At 42.9% G+C, this 25524-nt stretch overlaps 1 protein-coding gene across 1 annotated transcript in view; it reads left to right on the top strand.

The window, feature by feature from the left end:
• The window catches only part of ECEL1 (endothelin converting enzyme like 1), a 251803-nt gene that overhangs the window by 105899 nt on the left and 120380 nt on the right, over positions 1–25524 (top strand). Inside the window, exons 3-4 of the mRNA XM_069212879.1 lie at positions 12830–12898; positions 18389–18499. Of these exons, the coding sequence (XP_069068980.1) occupies positions 12830–12898; positions 18389–18499 (180 nt within the window). The remainder of the gene's footprint in view (positions 1–12829; positions 12899–18388; positions 18500–25524) is intronic.

The raw sequence follows: 25524 nt of genomic DNA, 5'->3' as shown, positions 1-25524 counted from the left end.
TGTTAAACTAGTGCTAAAGAAATGCAACTAATGCCCACACAGTGTTAACACATTTAAAACTGACACAATAGTGGAACAATACTATTTTGAAATGTGCAGCATAATGCTGCATAATTTGCCTTTTCTTGCTGTATGATACATTTGACCCTGCCGCATAATTTGGCCCTCCGCTTCCGCATAATTCCAGTGTCCCTGATTATAACTGATGATGCGCGCTAAACTGCTGATCAGCGCATACGAAGTGCGTTTGTTGTTCGTGGTGCTGAAAATTGCAGGCGCAGCCAGTGCGCTGTCCACGGTTCTGAACACCAGGTGCCGTAAAGCCACGCGCGCTGTCTATGGTCCTGAAAGGGGCGCACAGCACGTGCGTTGTCCATGGTGCTGCGCAACCAGCCTGCTTTCAGTTTTCATGTTGTCTCCACGCCCTCTTCGTCCGTTCCCTTGCTTTAAAAACGCACTTCTGCCCCTCTGTAAATAGCAGCTGTCACTGTCACCCGCTCTCATGGTACTCTAGTTGCCAACCTCGGAAGCATGGATGGCTACCTTTGCCCTGCAGATGGCCAAAGATATCTAGACAAGGTTGCTCCCTCATCCTTCCTGGGTGTATAAACGAAAGTACAAGGAGTTTGAGTTAATGATTAAGACTGTGTTATGTTTAGGAAGTTAGCTAATACCAACTTTGTGAAGCCACAAAAAATAGCAGATGAAAAGTTCCACTAGAACCAGGTTTTCGAAGAAACAAATTAACAAACATTGTGTTTTGGAAGGCTATTTTTCAAGAACATTTGTGCAGGTACAATCATCTAGAGAAACATTTCTGGGAAAGTGCCCACAGTAAAAGTTTTGCAAGAATGATGAACTTTTCAGTTTTATCAAATTGAAAACGGTGTTATGCGAAACTGTATGAGTGAACCCCAAGTTTGCACACCCCTTGTAACAATGTTTAATCTTAGACTGCTTAAAAGTTTTACATGTGTTCGGATGAGTTCTGAATACTATAATTTACTTATCGGTGTCACACTTGGGAGAAGAGCAACTATCGCATGATAATGCCCTCGAGTCTGTGTTATGAGATGTGATTAACAGCTAGAGGTGAGCTGAGAGCCTGTTACTACCAGCCCACTGCATTCAGTGTGACATGTGGAGTCACGGGCTGCAGTTATATATATTGATGCACATGTGGCTGTCCGTGTAATGCAGCTCTCCACCTGTGAGATTGATTTCAGCTTTGGGACTGCAATGGCTCAACAAACAGCTGGTCCCCTTCGGATGGTGGCATGGCTGTAAACCACAGAGCAGCACAAACATTACTGAGCATGAACGAAGTGCTAATTGACTATAGCAGAAGTCTAGTCTAATCTATTCTCCAGGATTTATAAAGCACGTAGCTACCCACCAGGGCTTCCCAGCGCTAGGCACAGATTCAGTATGCTGGACCTGACCCTTTTCGCAGGGTTATCCCCAAGCTTTTTGCCTTCTTCATCCTATTTTTTCTGACCTATTTTTGTTGGCTTTAGGACTCTGGGCACTTTACCACTGCTGACCAGTGCTAAAGTGCAAGTGCTCTCTGTCTAAAATGTATTAGTGATTGGTTTCTTCATGATTGCATATTTGATTTACTAGTAAGTCCAAAGAAAAGTAGACTATAAGTGCCAAAGGGCCTGTAAATCAAATGCTACCAGTGGGCCCAAAGCACTAATTGTGCCACCCACATATGTAGCTCTGTAAACATATTTCAGACCTGCCACTGCACTGTCTGTGTGTGCAGGCTTAAACTGCCATTTCGACCTGGCAAGGGCCCCACTTGCCAGGCCCAAACCTTCTCTTTTACTGCATGTATGTTACTCCTAAAGTAGGCACAGCGGGCAGGGTGCAGTGTATTTAAAAGGTAGGACATGAACTGGTGTGTTTTACATGTGCTGATACTGAAATACTGCTAATGTCGGTTTTCACTATTGCAAGGCCTATGTCTCCCATAGGGTAACATGGGGATTGCCTTGAAATATATTTTAAGTGTAATTTCCTGTTGGGAGCAGATAGAGATGCGGAGTCTGGGGCCTCTGAACTCACAATCTAAAAATACATCTTTTGGTGAAGTTGATTTTTGAATTGTAAGTTTGAAAATGCCCCTTTTAGAAAGTGAGCATTTTCTTGCTTAACTATTCAGTGCCTCCGCCTGTCTGCTGAATACACGTCTGGGTCAGGAGGACATTTGGGCTGTTTGTGTATTTAGTCTAGTCAGTCACACAAACGGAGCTAAGGTGTGCCGTGCATATCCTGATGGTTCATCACCTGGCTGATCGGTCTTCCTGAGCTAGAATGGTGGGAGGAGCTGACACCTGCACTTAAATACGGCTGTACCTGTCCTCACACAAAGCAGTCTCCAACCCCCTGGAGTGTGTCTGGGTCCAGGGCAGGGTCTTGTACACTACAAACCTCTTCTCTTTGAAGGTTGCCTACTACAAATACAGAAATGGGTATAAGTACTGGACCTCTGACCTCGCGTAGTTAGAATCCTTCTGGACTGAGGGCATTCTGCCAGGAAGAAGAGCTGGATGCTGTAGGAGGGGCAGCCTGTTGTTTTTCAGTCAGGGCCTTTTACATGCTGCTTCTATCCTGGGAATGAAAGGACTGGACATGGCTTTCTCCACCCTGTTATCAAAGGTTCTCCAAGGGCTTGAAATGAACTTGCCAACTGTTAAGTAGTTTCAGGGACATCAAAGACTTCATCTCCCAGCACCTTGGTTCTCTTGCTGAGAGTCCTGACTTGCCAAGTGGTGCCAAATCCAGTTCCTAGGCCTGTGGGTGTGAGTTCTAGTGCAACTAATAAGAAACCAAGTACATCAACTCCAAAGTAACATCGGAATCCGTGCCGTTGTCCAACTCCATGCCACTGCCTGCACCGAAGCCATGGTCCCCGCTGAGTGCAATGACCATGACTAGCGTGACAGGCCCGATGCTTCCACAGTGCCTCCAAAGTCCTGCCACAGCGTGAGCCCCGAGTGCCATGTCACTGAAGCCAGTGGCACCCAACTCCAGCTCTGCCGCAGCACCTGTGCCCCATGGTATGATCTCAACACCGCAAAGTCAACACCTCACATCTTGACCTGCTGGATTTATCAACCCCACCTGGTCATAAAGAACCGACACCTCGCCACCGACACCGTATCACCTTCCCTGCAACCGTAAGGCACCGACAACTCACCTCCTCTGCCTAGCAGTAAGGAACCAACGCCTCACCTCCCCGGTAGCAATAAGGAACCGTCACCCCACCAGCTCCAGCAACGCCTCACCTCCACAACTCCATGCAACCTTTTTTGTTTCCTAATTGTTTTCAAAGGCACTGTACCTGGAGCCTGTGCGACTCCGTGACTGGTCCGCACTCCCTGTCTAGTTGCATCAGGCTGTTGGAAACCATTTTGTCAAGACGCTGTGATAGCCCCATTTGGAGCGATTGTGTTTCTAAGCTCTATATTAAGATTTAATCTTTGAAAATGTGTATCTTTACTTGTGTATGCTGGATTTTGTTGTTTTGGTCTTGTTTTACTCAAATATTGACTATGTTTTAAACTGGTGTGGAGTACTTTTGTGGTGTTTTCACTGTGTTACTGTGTGTGCGTGTGTGTGTGTGTATGTACACAAGTACTTTACATACTGCCTCTGAGATAAGCCTGACTGCTTGTGCCAAGCTACCCATGGGGTGAACAGGGTTATCTTAGCTGCGTGACTCTCTTACCCTGTACCCTGAGAAGAGTGAGGGTATCTACTTGGACAGGATGCAAACCACTGCCAACTAGAGAGCCCATTTCTAACACGGTATGACTGGTTAGCTACCTTACTCAAATATGAAGGTTTTTAACAATTTGTTAAAAACAAGCTCAGATTTAGTCTTCCTATTTTGTAATGGGAGGGCATTCCAGCGCTTAGGAACAATGAAGGCAAAGGAGCGGCCGCCATCTCTTGATTTACTGTTCCTAGGGACTGTTAATTCTTTCAAGCGTGATGATCACAACCATCATGCCGGGAGGTGTTGTATTAATACTCTCTGGATAAGTGTACCTACTTTGTTGTGTACTGCTGTGTGTACCATACAAAGCACTTTAAAGAAGGGCTTGCGATCAAGCCGCAGAGGTCTCCAGTTCTGACACCATTTAACGTGGAAACACAAGCACCAACATCTCTCTAAAACAGAAGCATCATGGCAGCTATTGATGACAAATGAGGCCATGATTAAGACACATTAATCCGCATTACCCTGTCTGCCAAACTGACGGTCAGCCTACCCTATTTAGAGGAGGTGGGACTTCCAGCTTTTCATTGACAGAGCCTCCATTGGCTCCATTGACGGCGAGATACGTCCAAAGGTCCTACGGAGGAATGGCATCACACCACCCACCGTATTTAAAGAGAATGGTGTGTTGTCCTTTTTTTCTGTCCTTCACCACCAGCTAAAACATGGCGGAGAGGAACAGAAAAAGACCGACAATGAATCTGGCCCCATACCCGGGACAAACTCCCTGGATGCTGGTGACATTTGTTTTGTTTTTTAGTATCAACCTCTCACTTTTCAGAGTTTGTTTGTCAAAAACAAAAAAATATTGTTTTAAAGTCCAGCAGATAACCCTCAAAACCAAAAGTAGCCACCGACCAAACCTTTTTTTTTACTTAGACCAGAAATGCAATGACAGTGGTTCACGTCATGGGACAGGCATCATTGCTGGGCTAGTTGTAATCTCTAAATGTGGCAGACGGTAGTCCATCGGGTAGTGGACGTAATGTCTTTCACCACCCTGACGAATTGAGTGCCTTCCACCAAGCTACAGATTAGGCCCTAACGCAAGGGATACAACTGAGCTTTTTTGCCTACCCTTACTGAGTACCTGCCCTTCTTGAATTTGAAAGGGCGAGTATCCGCACTTCCCAGCTGAGGTGCAATGTATTTAATGGCAGAGTAGCACCATTTTTCCGTAGCAGAGAGGTACTCTGGGATAGTGGTTACCTGCCCCTGCATGTTTCCATTCAGGGACTGTCAAAATGTGATGTGTCCTGAGGCAGTGGTAGGTTGAACACAATATATTGTTTATCCTGGAAGACACCTGCAGGATAAATATACTGTACGTTATAGTCTAGGAAGCAGTGAAGGGTTAAATGCTGTATGTGATGCATTGTAGGAGGCAGTAGAAGAATCAGAATAATATGTGATATATTCTGGAAGGATCAACATAGTATGATATATATTGTGGGACGCACCGGAAGATTGAACATAATGTGTGATATATTCACGAATGCATTGGAAGGATTGGTATGATATATGATCTGAGTGAGGCACTGGAAGATTGAACATAATGTGTGATATATTCTGCAATGCATTGGAAGGATTGATATTATATGTGATATTTTGTGCGAGGCACTGGAAGATTGCACGTAATGTGTGATACATTCACGAATGCATTGGAAGGATCAACATAGTATGTGATATATTCTGGAATACACTGGAAGGATCAACATAATATGTGATATATTGTGAGAGGCAATTGAAGATTGAACATAATGCATGATATATTGTGGAAGGCATTGGAAGGATCGATATTATATGTGATATATTGTGAGAGGCACTGGAAGATTGAACATAATGCGTGATATATTCTGGAATGCATTTGAAGGCTCTATATTATATGTGATATATTGTGGGAGGCACTGGAAGATTGAACATAATGTGTGATATATGCTGGAAGGCATCAGAAGGATCGATATTATATGTGATATATTGTGGGAGGCACTGGAAGATTGGACATAATGTGTGATATATTCTGGAAGGCATTGGAAGGATCAACATAATATGTGATATATTGTGGGAGGCACTGGGAGATTGAACATAATGTGTGATATATTGTGGGAGACACTGGAAGATTGGACATAATGTGTGATATATTCTGGAAGGCATTGGAATGATAAACATAATATGTGACATATCCTGGGAGGTATTGAACGGATCACCATATTATGTGATAGGTTCTGGGATGCACTGCACAGCATACTGTGGAAGGTCAAACATAATCTATGATAAATTGATTGGTTCCGCCACATATTAGGAAGTTAAATATGGTTTATGTTGTATTCTGTAAGCCAATGTAAGGTTAAATCTAATGGGATAAATGTTGAGGCGGCAGTAGAAGGTTAAAATAATATGCAATCGCTTCTGGGAGGGAGTGGAAGGTGAGCACAACAACGGATATTGTCTGGGATGCACTGGTGTGTTAAACATAATTTTGATATATTCTAGTGGCCTCGGAAAGGTAAGTACAATACCTAGCAAGTTCTGAGAGCTAGTTGAAGAATAAGCATAGTTTGTGATATATCCTGGGGAGCGGTGAAATATTCAGCATAATTTGTTATATGTTCTGTCACATAGTTAAATAGCACATATGAGTGATTCTCTGAGGCAGTGAAAGGTTAGTGAAGTCGTGAGATATATGCTGTGGTTAATTATAATCTATGAACAATGATACAATATTTGTATATGATCTGTGAATCCCTAAATGAATAAATATGATATATGTCCTCTGGGGGGGGTGAAAGGTTAACCTTAATATGCAATATTATTGTGTTCTTTTTTAAATAACTATCTCCATGTTTCAGTGTGTGTGTGTGTCTCTGTGTATGTGGTGTATTTGATGGTATTGATATGTTATACGTGCTAAACCTCTGTTAATGGTAAAATATAATAGAACACTGGAATGTAAATGTTCAGAGCTTCATTGAAGACAATGGAATGGTTCAGGGCTTACAATGGCCGGTAGAAGCTCGAAGCACCAACATTCCACTGTTTCTCTCTTTTTAATTCAGAACACTCTAACCTTAGAGAGTGGAATGTTCTAATAGCCTTATAGCCTTTTGGCTGCGGGCTATACCTGTAGTTAAAGGCCCTTACCCCTGTTATAGGCCCTCATCTGCAGCTTAGGCCTATAAATCAGGTTCAGGGCATTTGACAATGTTATAGCCCTCAGCAGTTATAAGGCTATAATAATGTTGGATGTACATTATGATTGGCCTTCACCTCGCTCTTTTGGACATCAGAAAACCCCTTGTTTTTTTTTTTATCTTTTATATTTTTTCTATATATAATCTGATATTTATCATGCAGAAGTAGTTTCACATACATAAAAGACCAGGGAAATGGTACTATTTGATTCGTGTATTACAAGCATAACTGACTTTCATTACATTTCTGCCGACACAGCAATATGATGAGTTACGCTCGCTTTGAAATCACGCCCTATTGGCTTACACATCCCACTTATATCACAATGCTCTCTGGTCCACAATCACCCTACCATGACAGATGCTGTTTGACTGCGTTAACTAGGAATGCTTTGATGCTCAACTATGTCTCTAGGTTTTCAGACCACAAACAGAAGCTACATCTGCAATCCCTCTTTTCCTAATATTTTACAGTTGTTCACTACATTTCCAATACTCTGCATGGTAAATCATATGCATGTCTTATGAAGTGCAGATTCTGATCATGCAACATCTTGATTCACAATGAGAAATTAAATAGTTTACAATATGTCACATAGCATTACATTTTCATATACCTTCTCTACTTAGTGATCATTTCACTAACGTGTGCCAAGGCAGAAAGTATGTCAATATCTGTACAAGGCTGCACTGTTAGGATCAAGGTAAGACTTTGTGCTCCCAGAAAGGGATTTCTGTTTCGCAACCTCTGTTTATGTATGTAACCCTAAGCACAGAAATTATTTTTTGCATTCTAGCAAGCCTTCCATAACATTGACATTCCAGTTGTTCACTACCCCAGTCTTGATGACACTCAACCTTGTCTTCTTGATACAGCCAACTTTAGACCTATTTCAAATTGACTATATTCAAGAATACTGCTATGGTCCAACTGCAGGGCTTATAGCTGGTTCTTTTCAAATTTCAGGTTCAGTTAAAGCAGTGGGTCTAATTTAGAGTTTGGCAGATAGGGAACTCTGTCACAAATGTGTATCTTGCTGGCCAAAGTGATGAGAGCTGGGCAAACTGTCATGTTTTTGATGGATGTGTCCCATCTTACTTTGCCATCGGTAATTCCACACTGACGGCCCATTGAGTAGGGGACCTTTGGTATAGACACATCAGCCCATCCATCTTATTTAAAGCAAGTGGTCTGAGATACTCCTTTTTTTTCTTTTCAGGCCCACCAGAGAAAGCATGGTGGTCCCATGAAGAAAAAATTCAAGAAGGACCCCACACCCTGGGAGAAATCTCCAAAAGGTTCAGGGATGTTAGCTTTTTGTTTTTCAAAAATGCTGACAATTTTGGAGTTGGTTTTTGGAAAGCAAAAATGTTTACTGAGAAGCCACCCAAAATATAATGGCCGCTCTATATACTTTATTTTCCTTCAGTGGAGCCGCTGTGATGGTGATTCCTCTGAAAACATGGAGGTCTCACCTGGTCTGGCTGAGATCTCAAAATATTGCAGGTGGTAGTCCTGCCAGGATGATGGAGGAAATTACCTCCAACACCCTGACAACTGAAGGACCACCTACAGGGGTGTGGAATTCCTATAGCCCAACACCCAGGACATACTGTTTGGGGTCAAGGACAACAAGTTTTAATGTTTATTTTGTCCTTGGAACAAGTATGCCCACCCTCCTGCAGCAGAAAGCTTTTGACATCCAGCTTACAGTACCACATAATGCAGCAGGGAAGGGAATTGTCTGCAGTTGAGGTAAAGTGTGGGTTCATATGTTAATGCTTTTCGAACTTGTATTTATAGTTCATTAATGTAAAGCTTTTAGGGTGAGCGCTCTAAATAAATGTTGTAGACTCAGACTGCACTATTGAGAGTGTATACAGTAAAAACAAAATGTGTACACACATTTGCAAATTTTAACTATATGTGGCTACATTTGAGGCTCACAGAATGCTCTCTGATTAGATGCAAATATCTGTAAAAGCTTGAAAGCAGAATTGATGATTCTTTACTTTCAGAATGAAATGTTCACAAAAAATGCAACTAGAAAAAAAATGTTTTGCTAAACAGATGTGAAAATTGAGGTACCATTTATTTGAAGCATCATTTAGTAAAATGTGTTGATGTATGCTAGTATTTCCCAAAAATATTCATCATTCAATATCAGTGTTATCACTTTCAACAAGATTGTGGGAAACATGAAAATAAAAGAACATTGGAGAAAGCCAATAGATCTGACATTGGTGGTCAGTTGTTTTTTTTTTTCAATGTATGTCTTGTTTTGACATGGTTTTGGTAAAACTGTATTCCTGTGGGAGCTGTCAGACCCTTGCCATTGTAACAAACATTGACAAAAAGCAAAAATAGTTCTTGGTCTCAAAAAGCACACATTGTCACGATAGTTCCTGGCACTAAACAAAACTATGTGGTGTGCCAATATGCTTCTCGTGAAAGAGCAGAATGCTATCACCAAACAGGACCCATGGAATAGGTCTTTGCATTAGTACAGATTTATGTATTTCATTGCTTCATAAGAATTTAAAAAAGTAGAAACTGTTCATGCGAAAATCTGTTGAGAGTTTAGAAGTTTACGTCCCTCCAAACACTTTTTTCCCCTAACCCTGGAAGAATGTTTACCTCTGCCCTTGTCAGGAGTAAATTTCCAACCGTTCTCTTTATAGGAAAGGATTACAGAAGAGATCGTAAAAACCCTCAAAACATGCAGTTATTAAATGGTCATTCCAATCCTGGAACTACTGCTTTCCACTACCTCCAATTCCAGGATATAGATCTGCGGAAAGCTGGCAAAATAAGGAGATTGCTAGTATTAGTCAAGCTGTACTATAGTATTCTCCCTGGCATAATAAGAGAGGCTATTATCAGAGCTCTCATAAAAAGAGATTGGTGACATTATTTGTCACCGCACTACATAGCACAAAAAGGACAGCTAGATTTTTTTACAGGTCAAGTAGATTTATGAAGCAACCTGTCCCACGGACAAGTAGATATTTTATTAAATTCCACACCCCTGCACCTGTCTTAGTCATGTTTGAGGACAGCATCGGCCATGATATCTCCATTGGATGACTTCGGAGAGGCGGCTGGTGAAGGTGATAAGATGTAGTGGATCGCTTAGTGACATTAATGATAAATCCTACTACCCTCCCTATCCAGTCCTCACCCACAGTATATGACTCCCTCACCCAGTATGCATTTTAATGTCCTTTGTCTGGCTTTTGGAAATCGACAATGCACTCTGTTTACATTTCTAAGTGGAAAGCTAGTGCCTTACCAACATATTCAATCCCTATGCACTTCTCTACACAATATTAAATATTGTGTCAAGAATCCATAGAAAACATAAGTGTGGATAATGTTCTCTTAACTGAGTTACTTGCCATTTCATTGCTGACTCCATGCCTTGGTGCTCCCCCTTCTTCATCAGTCTTGAGAAATAATCTCTTACATATTTTTATTTTTTCTTTCAATGTATGATATCTCTACTGTTCTTCCTCACTCGCAGGAAAGTTTGCCATTTGTTTTAAACAAGCACTGGCAAAGCCAATAGGACTGGGTTGCACCTTGCCCATTCTTTATAAAGATGCACTTACCTGGTAGGATAAAACCTTACTTCCACAAAACATTATTTCAAGCAGGCATCTAAACACTCTAATGCCTGGCAGCAATGTACTTCTTACTATAATATGAGGCTCTTCCAAAGCCCTTTTCAAATGTCTACCATCTGCTTCTGGGGAGCTTATCAAACGACAATGCTCCGATGCCTTGCCTTTGACACCTTCTGCATTCCTGCATAATCTTTGAGTCTGTCTGCATCAGATATGACACAGAGATTGGAAAAACTGTCTCATACCTTGATGAAAAAGTCTCTGGGCCTGATTACGACCTTGGCGGATGGGATACTCCGTCACAAACATGACGGATATCCCGCCCGCCGTTATACAAGTTCCATAGGATATAATGGGACTTGTAATATGGCGGACAGAGTATCTGTCTCGTTTGTGATGGAGTATCCCATACGCTAAGGTTGTAATCAGGCTCTTAGTCTCTGGTGGTAACCAATACACCAGAGTTCAAGCTCATGCCAGGCGTTATATTTACATTTTCAGGTAATGTGGCCAGAAATCTAACCGTCTCAACCTATTCCTCAGTCTGAGGCACAAGGTCCACCACAAAATCAGGCTTACCTGACTCCACCTTGAATTCAGGAAAATGTTAAATATTTTCAGGCAATATATGTTCCAAATACATTATATACAGATTGTGCTGGAGACTCCATTAAACGTATCCTCCGGCCCCCAAAGGAAACCTTAAGAGTAGCTGATGTGAGGTGTTTCCTGAGCACCTCCAGTGAGTACTCTACCATGAAACTTATGTAGACTCTCTGAGTTGTCTCCAGACCCTCCAACTCACATGATGGCTCCATGTGACATACAGTTTCAGCATTCATTTCAGGTTCACTTAGTGATGAAGAACTGTCCAACGGCGAGCTGTAAGATGAGATAGAGACCTCTGAATTGAGTGGGTTTCCAGCATTTGTGTGGAGGCTCTGCACCACTGGAGACCATTCAAGGTTATAACAACTCCTCAGGTCTTGTTGGGCCGCTCCAGATGACTTTGTGTTTTGAACTGGGGTGGGGATGGCTGAACAGTGGCCAGGAAGGTAGGGTGGTAGAGCCATGCCCCTGCCTACACCTATGCCCGTCAAGGTCCACTTCCCTTCTTCTACCTTCCCACAGCAGAAATGATCCCAGCGTAGTAGGTCTGAGTCTTCCCTGTGGCAATATTCAAGCATAAATGCTATTTACATCTACTGGATGTTGTACCGCTCTCCGTTGCCCCTGGCTACTCACGAGCCAGCAATGGCCCCAAGACTCTAGACCAGTGGTTCCCAACCTGTGGTCCGGGGACCCCTGGGGGTCCGCGAAGCTCCCTAGGGGGATCTTTCGACTGCTTATAAAATGTAATAATATTAACAGAATAAGTCCCCAGCTTTCAGTAATGACTCAGTGGTGGGTCGCCGGATTCCAGTAATGATTCAGTGGGGGTCCCCGGGTTCCAGTAATGATTCAGTGGGGGTCCTCGGGTTCCAGTAATGATAAAGTGGGGGTCCACAAAAATCATATGGTTGGGAACAACTGCTCTAGACCAAGCTCTCATTGACGATTCAGAAGGCAACAATTCAGAGTTTTTCTTAAATCACATGTATACTAAAACCTTCTCTCTCTCCAGATTCTCCCTTCTCCTTCGCTTGTAGTGCTAACATACAACTCGCCATCTAAAATGCTCCTGGAACACTGTGGTACACCAGAATATCCTGCCACTACATCATCTTACCAGTCTGACCTGCACGACTCTACATCTCAGCAATTGACCAAGACCATGCCAGCCATCTTTGTTGAAGCCTGCTGCAGCACCTAGAAATGATTTAGAGGCTCATTTAGAGTTTGGTGGAGGGGTTACTCTTTTACAAAAGTGACAGATATCCCATCGGCAGTATTACAAGTTCCATAGGCTGTAATGGAATTGTAATTCGGCGGAACGGATATCTGTCACATTTATGATAGAGTAACCCCCTCCGGGAAAACTCTAAATCCGGCTCTTAGTTCTGTTGTACTTGCTGTATAGAACAATAAACAAAGACATGCAACATAGGTCAACCTTAATTCACTGCATCAGTTAGCAGTGGCATGGATAGCCAAGCACTCATCTCCAACGTGGTTCACTTACTGACACTGTTTCAATGTGCGGCGTTGAAAGTTTGAACCGCAGTCATGTCTCGTAACAGATCCTGCATCAGGTTCTAAACATGTCCTAAATCTTTTACAGATTGACCAAGATGGTCTCACGCTGCCTGAACGAACACTGTACCTTGGACAGGATGAAGAGAGCGAGAAGGTAAGAAGACGGCCATGCTTTCCAGTACAGCCAATGATGAGGTCCTGGATGTCATTGGCGACCTGGAAGTGAACATGCCACTTCTCACCCTTGCCTCCTGTGACCTCCACCCACATCCATCCTCCAGAGGCAGGGGTCACACAGGAGTCGTAAGCAGGGTGCATGCAGGATCTCATTTTTTCCTTCACAGAGGGTGGGTTTGCAGCTTTGCATTCTATTCCCCTTCCATCATCAGGAGTAATTCTACCATTAATCACCTTCTGAGGTGACATGATACATACCATCTAGGGACAAAAACCCAACAGGGTCTCCAGAGGTAATATCAGCCCAAGAGGCCTATAACAAGGAAAGTAATCTGGTGGAAAATGACCAGAGTACTAGAATCAACATCTGAGCACTGATATAAGAAAATATGCTTCACGTTATAGGAAGCATCAATTGGAAATGTTTAAAACCTGCCCATACTGGGGAATGCATCCTGTGGATGAAACATGCACCAGATCTAAACAAAACATTTGTTCTCTGTTCTTTGTGGCTAAAACTGATCAGTCACCCAGAAAGGTATGTGGTAATTATTCACACACAAAAATTATCTGGTCACTACGTGGGATGGTGCGAGCCTCACCAAGTCGCGTTCTCTAATAGTTCAGATGTAAGGTAATGGTGTTCTTGTTTGAGAGGAAGAGAATCAATGCCATTCTAGTGCCAACACACCAACGACAGATACATAGTTGCAGGACCAGACCACATGTTAAGATTTAAGGATTGTCGGTTCCTGCAGGAGTTCTTGAGACAGACCGTGCTTGGAAGTGGACGTGCATGCATACATGCCAACCCTCCCAAGTGAGCCGGGACACTATTAATGTTAAGGCTAGTCTCCCACCTCCTGATTCCTGTATCCAAAAACCCAACTGATCGTCAGGCTTCAGCCAACAGGGACCGGTCTTGTGTGACTCGGAGTATGCATTGCCAGTGACCTGCTCCTGCAGGCCAATGCACACCATGCTTGGAACGCTCTAGCTACCTGCCAAAGCGTTTTCGCCATGCTGCTGATAGGTAAGGAAAAATTGTATAATTGCATTTTAGATATCCGAGCCTGCAGCAGCGCACTTGCGTGTCCCAAACAAGCCAATAGACCCGATTCAGGCTTCAGTAGGTCAATGGGAGAAATACATTCTCCCGATTATCTTTTTTTAATTTCTCCCACTTTCTTCTTCTGAAATGTTGGCATGTGTCCCTAAGGATCTCTGGAAGTGCCCTCCATGAGATTATAAATCAAAATTTTCCCAAAGTTAATAGCAGAGAGGATGCATTATCGTTGTCAGTTTGCATTAGAACATGTGAACACAATAGTCTGCTGAGTAGCAGACATTGATCAGAACTACATTCTGGACTACATATGTAAAACCGGAAGTGATTACATTAAATATATTTTTTAAAAGCTATCCACTGTCAGGGATTGTATCGCCATTGTTAATGGCCTATACAGTTATGCACAACTCTGTCAGACCATCATCTCTGTAAAAATTGCCTGTTCCAAGTGCATTTTGGGGATTGGATGACATTGAGTGTTCGATTGGTCATTGGCGAACTGTGTAATTTGCATTGTTTTGTTACTTGTTGTTACTTCTATGTGAAACCCGATAGAAACCAATTAAACAGCTTTGATTAGGCCTGAGTTGTATTGACTGACAGCATGCTGAGGCCAGTGACCAATATCATGAATGTGGGCTTAAATAGACTTCGGTTCAAGCATTATAGCCTTGCATGTTATGGCTGGTATGACCTATTGATAGGTTATTGACCATGTCTGTAAGAGAATATCTACTTTCAACATATGTAGCTATGTTTAGAGATCCCAGATGAACTAGCGGATCATCCTCTGATCAGATGAATTTAATGTGTTGCTTTATGAAAGATAAAATTAAAAGTGTTATAAAAAAATAGTGATTTTAATGCAAGCGACATTACAATCACTTTTAATGTGCACCCTCGGGAGGGATTTTATCAAAGATGGAGAACTACGCCCACATACAAAGAAATCTTACGGTACATGTAAGATGGGCTGACTAGCGCTGTACTATCTTCCTTTTTAAGGACACTAGCTCAAGGGTCGAGAAAGAGAAGTTAGATGTTAAATAAATCATCTATAAAAAAAATCCTGGTACTGAGGACTAGAGTAATTGAATCTGTGCAAATTTAAACATGAAGTAATTGGCTGTTAGTGTGAAATGGATGTTTAACACAAACCCATATAAATAGTTTTCAGCTTTGCTATACATTTAAAGAGATTCAGTGACCCAGATTAGATAATACTGTTTTTACTTAATAGCCATTTTAACTACACCATTTACAAAGAGCATGACACACTCACTGAGAACATTTCAATTTAATAGAAATTGGCTCCAATATTAACAATGTCAGAAGGATAACAGTATGAGTCCTCCTTCCAGAGAGTCGAACATATGACTCACAGGTCTCATCAGCAAGCCCTCAATCACTGAGCCATCATACGGGTTTAATAAAGGATATAAGCCAGAGATGGGTGTGTGGAAGATGGAGGTGTGGTCTAGTAGGGGAGGTGTGATCTAGCGTGGAAGTGTAGACTGGTGGACGAGGTGTGGTTTCGCGTGGAGGTGTGGACTTGGGTGAGGTGGTGTTTAGCGTGGAGGTGTGGTCTAGTAGGGTAGGTGTGGTTTCAAGTGGAGTTGTGGACTGGGGTGAGGTGGTGTTTAGCGTGGAGGTGTGGTCTAGTAGGGAAGTTGTGGTTTCAAGTGGAGGTGTGGACTGGGGTGAGGTGGTGTTTAACATGGAGGTGTGGTCTAGTAGGGAAGGTGTGGTCTAGGAGGGGAGGTGTGGACTGGGGTGAGGTGGTGTTTAGCGTGGAGGTGTGGTCTAATAGGGGAAGTGTGGTTTCGCGTGGAGGTGTGGACTGGGGCGAGGTGGTGTTTAGCGTGGAAGTGTGGTCTAGTAGGGTAGGTGTGGTCTAGGAGGGGAGGTGTGGACTGGGGTGAGGTGGTGTTTAGCGTGGAGGTGTGGTCTAATAGGGGAAGTGTGGTTTCGCGTGGAGGTGTGGACTGGGGTGAGGTGGTGTTTAGCGTGGAGGTGTGGTCTAGTAGGGGAGGTATGGTTTCTAGTGGAGGTATGGACTGGGGTGAGGTGGTGTTTAGCGCGGAGGTGTGATTTAGTAGGGGAGGTGTGGTTTTGGGTGAAGGTGTGGACTGGGGTGCAGTGGTGTTTACAAGTGGAGCTGTAAGACCCTGTACACAGTGTCCTCATGTTGATGAGGAGTGGTCCATGTGATAAGGAACTAGTGGATTCTGGCTATGGTCAAGTGAAGGTGAGGCCTAGTGGAGGAGCTGTGGTTTGATTATATTAAGGTATAATGACGGGCATGTGGTCTAGCTTAGGAGATATAAAATATTTGTCTAATAGATGAATAGTAATCTAGGTGATCAGGAAATAGTGGGCTTTATAACCTAGTGAGGAAGGTGGGTTATTTTGGGGAAGTGGTGGGTTATTGAAAGAGGTTTGGTGTGGGGCTGTAATTTAAGGATGCAATGGATTCTAATGAATAACCCACAGTCTAGTGGAAGAGACATGGACAAAAGGCAAGTCAAGGAGGATGTGTGTTTTATTGGAGAAGATTTGTGCTAGTAGAGGAGACGTGGGTGAATTGTTAGATTGTGTAGCAAATGTGCTTTAGTGGAAGGGTGAAATACGGCGTATCCAGTGGAGGAAGTGTATTCTTGCATTGGAGGTGTGGTTTAGTGCTAATTAAAGCAGCGGATGAGATTTGGTCTTGTGTACAGATCTGGTATGGTGGAATAAATTTGATCTAATAGAAGAGACATAGTCTACTGTGAAATGCTTTGGTTTCATAGGAAATGTGGTCTACTGGAGGGTTCTATATCAGAATAATATAACACTACAAACATATCACAGCTACAATACCTAATGCCATCCACGAAAACATCCTAAAGGTAAGTATCAATCGGTAAAATAGATTTGCTGGTCTTATCTCCACATCGGTATACTTGGAGATATATATGAACACAGTGGCCGTCATCACTGTCTCATTATAGGTAAGTCAGAGCTTCCATAGGAAGAAAGTTTTTTTGTTATGCTATTAACTTTGGTGCTATTTGACGAAACTTTATAAATAGATTTCCTACCACAGCTTCTTCCTGGAAAGTTGTGGGGTGATCCGTGAAGCAGGAGAAAAGGGGAGGTTCACAAAACCTTGTTTTCCCATGTTAATTCCCAAAGGGAACAAATTGGCTGACCAGAATTATACAAAATTTTGCAGCAAGTTAGAACTTTATTCAGAAATTGTGCTTTTTGTTATTTGCTGCAAATCTGTTCAGACATATATGAGAAATTTGTGCTTAAAGAGGTGCTCGGGTGGTCATGAAGTAGTTAAAATAACTGTGTTAGCTGTACAGTTGGCCCCTCAGGGAGTGTTGTTGTACTGTAATTTTGAAGACATAGTCTTCTGACTGACCAAGAGAGCTCTTTTTTCTCATTAGTCATTTTGGTCCCACGAGAGCAGGACTGGTCCTGCACAACTGAGTGATTTGATTAGGTGGTCCCAACATGAAATAAAATGTTGCGGCCTCCATTACATGACTCAGGGACTCGCCCCATGGCCCAATATTTAAAACAAAAAAAACACAAAAAATCACCAGTTTGTTATAGTTTACTAGGCTATGTATAACTCCCCCCTCCGTGCACTGTTGATAACCTCTCAGATCACTGAGTCCTAGTGAGGTGTCACTAAAGCATTGCAAACTGCATGACTTCTAGACCAGCACATCTGGGGCTAAGGCTTGGGTGCTATCCAAGTCCCCAAACCACCCAAGGGACAGGTGTCTCTGTGTGATGGGCAAATATGTTGCCACTAACAGTTCTTCTCTGTCCTCTCAACATACCTATGGGCGAGGCTCCAGAGTCTCCACATAATCTGAAACAATCTCACCTTCAAACCTGCAATATCTCAGATTACATAATCTTAGGTAAGCCTATTAAGCCCTGGCTCTCCAGCCAACAGGCCTTCTCCATGTCTCCACCCACCCATCTGCAGCATCATCAAACCACTTGCTGGTGTACACTGTACTCTATATGCACCCAGTAATCTCAGTTGACACCTGGAATGTACCTTTTTTCTACAGCTGGGCCAAGTTATTAGGGTTTTTCCTCCGCAAATAAAGTGCTTTTTTATTTATTTGTGAAATAAGCCCCAGCAAAAACCCAGTTTATGGGGGGGGGGTCTACAAAAAGTAAACTCATGGGGGAGGGTTCGTTTGCAAAAAAAGGTTTTGGATAAAGTCTGCCAACTGTGCAAGCAAAATCACTCTTTCTGATACCCATAACCACATCCATCCACCCACCTCGTGTTGAGTGCATAATACTAAGAGTCACATTGAAATATGTAAACTGAAGGACGGGAAGAATGCCATATTGATGAATGTGTCTGTCTTTTGGGAACAGATTCTGGCCGCCTACCGGATTTTCATGGAGAAACTACTGGGGCTTCTAGGAGCAGACAATGTGCAGCAGAAGGCCGAGGAGATCGTGCAGCTCGAGCAGCGGTTGGCCAACGTAAGTGTACCCCGAAAGGAAGCCAGGCGACTCTTCCAAGCATAGGTGGGAATGTAGTCAAAGGCTGTCCCAGGTCCATCATTGTAAGTTCTGCAGATGATGAAACAAAACTAATTCTAACACACTCAGGGGCTCATTCACTCTTGTGCTGCCATAGTCTTTTTTTTTTTTGGGACACTACGCGGGTGCAAAACAGACTCCAACATCACTCCATATTTACAAACTGGCACAATTTCACCATTGCACCAGTTTGTAAACCCTTGCACCACATTATACGTGCGCCAGGTATAATGTATGCAGGAGAGACGTTCCCCCACAGGGAGACCCCAAAAAATACCACTGTGAAATCTGCAAGATTTCACTGCATCATTTTAGGATGCTTTATTAATGCCTGCCCAGGGCGCTAGGCTCTTTTCAATTGGCCTTCCCAAGCCTGGCTGGAATACCGTCAAAAATGTTGACGCTAGTCTAGCAAAGTGGCACAACTGCATCCAAAATTTTGACGCAGTTGTGTTATTGAGCGCCGCTGTGCATTGTATTATAAATACAGAGCTACCATGGTGTCGTTAAGGTGGCAATTCAAGGACACTGGTGCAACGGAGCCAACGCACCAGTTCCTTGTTAATGAGCCCCCAGTTTTATAAAGCAGTGGATGAAGATCACCTGAGTTCCAAACTAAGCAAATTTAATGTTCCTGCAATATAGAATTTCGAAGCGCTAGGCGTTCACGATTGCAATAAGGTAACTGAGATTACTCTTTCTAAGATGGAATGAGTTGGGGCACTGAAGTATCCATCACAAAAGTGCACGTTGAATCACCCTTAATAGAGGACTCCCTACCACCACACCAACTACAGCCAATGATAACCCGTGTGTACACGTGCGGAACAATCATTGGTAATCTGCTATGGGTGATGGAGGGCCCCAAGCAAGCCTGGATGTCCTGTATACAGGACTCACTGTTAAGTGTTCGGTGGTCTGAAGGACTCACTCAAGGGCGTGCAGGTCTACTGTGCCATGGGTGTTGCGTCAGGGGGCACCTGTTTTCTTACTGTGATTGCCATTGTGCTACTGGTTTGTGGATTCAATTGTATGTTTGTGTGTGTGTCTGTGTGTATGAAACTCACCTACTCCGAGCACCTATTACAAGAATTGTGCTTGGAACGCAAAGGCCAATTGAAATTGTTGTTACGCTCTCTATGCAATCCAACATTGAGGATCGGCCCCTGGGTTATACCCTTATTTGTATGGGTGTCTTCTTTAAGGACAAGAGGTTGGACCCTATGCGCCCATGCATGCTCCTGGGGATGCAAGTTCAGCTTGAACTCAGGTGAGTTGTTAAATACCACTGAGGTCGTTCCATTGTCACCCTAGTGTATGCTTGTGACCAGAGTATGCACTACATGTGATCTCACTGAGTGTTTACATTGACTCTCCAGGCATGGGCTAGCTGGTGGTAATATTATTGATCTTCCCTGCCATATGTGACCCTCATACCACCCCTGAAAGTGAGCTATTAATTTGGGAGGGGTGACCCGTCTTACTTAATTAAACACAATGGTTTTTGGTTGTAACACACTTCACAAAGAAAATCTGCTCAGCGTCTGGTGTCGACGTCACGAGCAGCAGGTGTTTTTCACAACAAAATACATGAAAAGTTCAAACAGGACCAAACAACACTGAAATTAAGAACACAATGAAACTACATTTCCCGCGCAATTTAGGAACATAGGATCATTACTATGGAAAATGAATTAAAAATGGGAACCAAACATATCCTTTTTGGAATGTGCAAGGCAAAATACACCAAGCTCTGGCAAAACATCAATCAAAGTCCTTGCTCACAAAGGACCATGAGGTGGGTGTGATTTCAGGGCGTTAATGATGGGTGAGGAACAGGTATAATTCCAGCTCTCGACAGTCTAAAGTTTATGTAAGGACTTTATTTTTTGGTTCTCGGATTCTTCCAGTGAGGCGGGATGCTGACGCCTGTCAGGGTCCTTTACATGAAATATGCTGTTGTCGAATTCCCACTGAAACTCTCAGTGTTGGCACAAAAACTGGCCTGAATGTGCAGTGATTGCACCCTCCAGCCCCCCTACCTTTCGAAGTTGATGTATTGTTTGTTCGTAGAGCGCATTTTCATAGGTAATCAATATGCTAATTACTGTCACTGGAGAGAATAAAAGCAGCAGAACTGCTTTACTACTGATAGGCTTCCAGGGTGGACAATGTGTAATTTTTTTAATATACCCTTCTATTGTAGGTTTCAAGTATCTACCTTCACCATACAACCAGCCTTTGTTAATCATTTAAATGAACTCGGAGCCAAGTTTCTGCCAATTTCCTGGCCAAACCTGAAAGTAATAGACTTTTGTGCCCAACAAACTTTCTCCCTAAAATTGCTAGCTGCAAAGTGAGAATTGCATTTTCTTTGAATCACCAGATGCTATGGGCTGACTTAGTCAATGGAAAAAGTAGCTTTTTCTACATGAACGCGCACTTTTCTCTGACACGTGTTACCACCCACAGTCTTTTAAATTGTGAACCTGGAGTCATCCCTGATCAGACAAAAATATGGGTGATGAAATCTACCCTGGAACCCGCTTGTGTCACTTCAACATCACTGCCTTATTTCCTGCGCCAATCTGTCATGGCCTTATATGAAAGCCAAGTATGCCAACTGGGTACCCTTATGCCATGGGGAATAGTACAACCCTTGTGAGACTTGATGGCAGTTTCACAGCTCCCAGAGTGAGGGAAACACAATTTCCCTTGACTGGAATAAAATATTCACTGAAAGTTATTAACAAAGATCCTGATATTTTTTCAAATTTACCCCTGGAACAGTATATCAGGATTCCTTGAATTTATCCATCCACAGATAAACTGGGAATGTAGGGGATCTTTAGAATGGCCTCATAATAGGAAGACGGTTGTTCTAGGGCAGTGGTTCCCAACCTTTTGACTTCTGTGGACCCCCGTTTTATTAATACTGGAGCCCGGGGACCCCCACTGAATCATTATTGGAACCCCGGGACCCCCACTGAGTCATTACTGATAGCTCGGACCTAATATTATTACATTTTTTAAGCAGTCGCGGACCCCCTGAGGAGGCTTTGCGGACCCCCAGGGGTCCCTGGCCCACAGGTTGGGAACCACTGTCCTAGGGTGACCAGATGTCCCGGTTTTGCCCGGACAGTCCTGGTTTTTATGGACTGTCCCAGTGTCCCGACACTTTTGTCAAAACCAAGAAATGTCCAGTTTTTTGTGTCTGTGTATATTATTCACAGAGTTTTGCAGGCTCACGTTTCATCGCCCTCTTATCACACCTGAGACACAACTTAACATTTGCAGTCACCTGTTGTGCTGCCTCCCCTCATTCAAGCAGCACAGCTGGATTTAATCGGGGGTGAATAAGGTCTCCCCTAAGCCAGGACCGGGCTCATCAACAGTCAAACCCTGGAACTTCTGACAACACTGGGGAAGGGGGATTTTTTTAAAAAATATACATATATATATATATATATATATATATATATATATATATATCATCACTAAATTACATGTCATTCAGCGATGTGTCGCTGAATGACCTGTCAATATTTAGTCCTATTTCTATGTTTTTTCCCGTTGTGGTTTTTGGTTGTGAAAATCTGGTCACCCTAAATTGTCCCCATTGTCACAAGGGCTATTCTTTAACGGTGAAGCGCCGCTGTAGTGACACTCCCCGCTCCCGGGCTCGCGTTCCCCCCTCCCCGATTTATTGTCTTTTGTGTGAAGTGAGTAGGTGTGGGAGATGATCTGAATTCCCCCTGCCAAGTTCCTCGACACGTGCTTGAGTTACGTCGACTAATAGGCGCTTTGCATCTGTGCGGGTTTTCACTCTGATCTCTGAGCAGGAAGGTAATCTTCCAGAACGGACCTCTGACCTGGAAGGCCTTGTTTCCGGAAGTGCATGTTACGTTTCATCAGCAAGACATTGATTAACGTCTCAGTGCAGTAATTGGCTGTGATATTAAAACTGTGGTTTGTTTTCTTGTCATCTTGCAGTCTTACATTTCCCATTAGAGAAACAGCTGCGTTTGTGGAACTGTTATTATGAATTTTCTCTTATGAAATATAAACCTAAAACAGCAAAGGCATGACAGTATCACTTAAAAAGATTTTGCAAGCTGTGTAAATTATTTCGAATGGTTTATTACAGCAAACAGAGGAATAATTACCATGTTGGAACAAAAATACTTAGAGTTTTGCTAAAATTCCACCTACCAGCTCTTTGCTAGGTCAGAACAGCAAACCTTAAACAAATGTTTGATTTATTTCTGAGGAAGGGGTGAACTCTTGTCGACAGTTCCTGACTGTAAACATGTGATTTGATCACATCCCAGGTGGATTTTAGTTGTAACTGTGGCATTGACTTTTTATTGCATGATAGTGTCATATTTTATTTTTTCTCTTTCTTTTAAAATATGAATGCATGATTGATTGTATCCTAATACTCTTGTGTATTACTTGTGTTTCTAAGGCCTGTGGTCAAAGTAAGCTATTGTTTGACAGTGATGACCTCCCCCCCAGGACTTGGTGTTGGCTGCCTTGAGAAGTGGGTCCCACAGCCCTGGTTATTGCCGCTGTGGAATCAGATTATTTTCGGATATCACATAAGGCTGAAGAGCAAATTTCCAGAATGAAATTCGAGTGTTCAATATTTGAGGGATTAGTGACTGTAAGCCTTGATCTGGCTGTTGTGCTACAATAAGAAGTCTCTGTAGGAGATAGCCATACAGGCTCCAACGCCTGGGGGGGGGCTTCCTTGATGGATGAAAGCTAGCAACTGGAGCTTGGCAATCCCTAATGATATCTGGTCGCCCAGGGGACAAGAGGGGGGACAGTAATTGAATTGAAAGTCTCCCAAGGGTGAATAATAGTGATTCCAATTACAGGCCCCCGCGGGCAGCCGCACAAGAGTAACTGCATCAAAAGACGAGGGATAATGTCGGAGAATAGTGCGAGGACAGACAATGATGCTGAGGATGGAGCGGGCGACAGCCAATGGTTCACTGTAGACATATTGATAAAGGTACAAAGTCTGGAAAACTTCATCTGGCCACACGGATGCGCATGCTAAAGATGGAGTCTGAGAATGCCAGTTTGGATGAAACTGAGCTTGGCAGTGCCAGCTAGGAGGCAGAGGCATAGCAGGGATGCAGTGGGCAACAACTCAAGCTCTGGTTGGGCTGTAAAAGACAACCATTTAGGAAGTGTAGTCAAACCCAGTCACCTATTTGCCCCACTGGCATGGCACATGCTGCCCCATCTATTCATCAATGTATGATGGCAACTAAAAAGTTTCTCATTAAAAAAGTATCATGTCTTGTTTCCTCCAAGCAGTTTAATTCACACCCTTGGTAAAGAATTCTCAGGTCAACCTAAACCAGATATGCATCAGCCAATGGCGGAGGGGTCATCATTGAAAGGGTTCGGCTGGTGGAGCCAACCGATGTTCTTCCACCCGTAACAGGGCGCTTGATCCAAACCTAAATAGAGCGTGGATTGACTGGTTAGATGAACCAAGCATCCACTATGTTTTGACAGTTGTCCTGTATCTTCCAAAGTCTAAATGAACCCCCTTGGGTCATAATCAGAGCCCCTGGAATTTTGCGATTATGCGGCTGCTCCATTTTTCCGCATAATTGGGAATCTGCTGCATTTTCCACATAATCCATCATAATCTGCAGATTTTAACAAACAAAACATTTTTTTTCTAGCTCAAATGGTTCAAGTGTTAGAAACAACGCAGTGACACGTTGCTCAGCAGTTGAAGGCCCTTGGCAAAGGTGACTGGCTACCTTTCTGTTGCTTATTGCTATGTTTAGGTGCTAAACTGGTGCTACTGATGTGCATCTTTTTCCATCTAGTTTTAAGAAGTGTACATATCTCAAATTAATGACCTAATTGTATCGAAAATATTCTGCATTAGGCCACATAATTTGCCTTTTCTTGCCACATATTTTAGCCAACCTTGCCCCATAAATTGGCCCTCCCCTGCCACATAATTCCAGTAGCCCTCTCCTGGTCATAATTCTGCAATTTAGCCCCTATATGTTCTAATGTAACCTTCTTCCACCTTTAAAAAAAAAAAATGGGGTGCCATTCTTTAGAGAACAAGTGTTTGAATCTCGGGCAGGACTGTCATGTTTTTGTTTTCTATATTGAGTCACTGTTTTTCTGGTTCAGCTCTGTGTAGGCATCACACTTGTGTTCAGTGTAGGGTGTGATGACACATTTTTGCCCGGTACGGCAGCACTCTACAAAATGCAAAAGAAGTAAATGATAACTGTGATTAATGAGAAGTCTGGAGCCTGGTCATGAGGCTTTTATACCCCCCTGTGACCAGACCCTGGCAATGGACACCTTGATGGAAATGGTGAGTCTGAATATGGCACTGGGGCTCTCATGCAATGCAGAAACAGAAATCTGGCCTTGGCTTTTGTGATATAAACCAGGAGCATCAGTTATGGCAATTACACTGTTATATACATGAGGGCTGCTGGAATGTGACAATTGTCACCATCATATAATTCAGGGAGCTGTGGCACATCATTGGCACTTTTACATACATGAACATATATATATATATATATATATATATATATATATTTTTAACTCAAAGAAATGGGAAACACTCCATAGCAAAGTTTCTGTTTATTAATTCATAAACAGTCAACGCATTTCGACACAACGGTCTTGTTCACGATTGTTAGTCCTATATATGTATACATATATATATATATACATATATATATATATATATATGTATAGAGAGAGAGAGAGCGCGAGAGAGAGACAAAAGCGTAGATACATAAATATGCGGGTGCCTGGTAAATGATCATGGTCCTCATGATGTGAATCAAGAGGTTGGAGTATGGCAATAGTATTTTCATACACACAGAGGGTTTGAAGTGTGAAAATGGCTTTTGTGATATTAGATATGACAGTGACCATTTTCTAGGTATGCCCAGTCT

This window comes from Pleurodeles waltl, chromosome 11, assembly GCF_031143425.1.
Source record: "Pleurodeles waltl isolate 20211129_DDA chromosome 11, aPleWal1.hap1.20221129, whole genome shotgun sequence".
NCBI classification, from domain to species: domain Eukaryota; kingdom Metazoa; phylum Chordata; class Amphibia; order Caudata; family Salamandridae; genus Pleurodeles; species Pleurodeles waltl.
The sequence above is the reverse complement of the archived record's forward strand: the minus strand, read 5'-3'. Positions and strand labels throughout refer to the sequence as shown.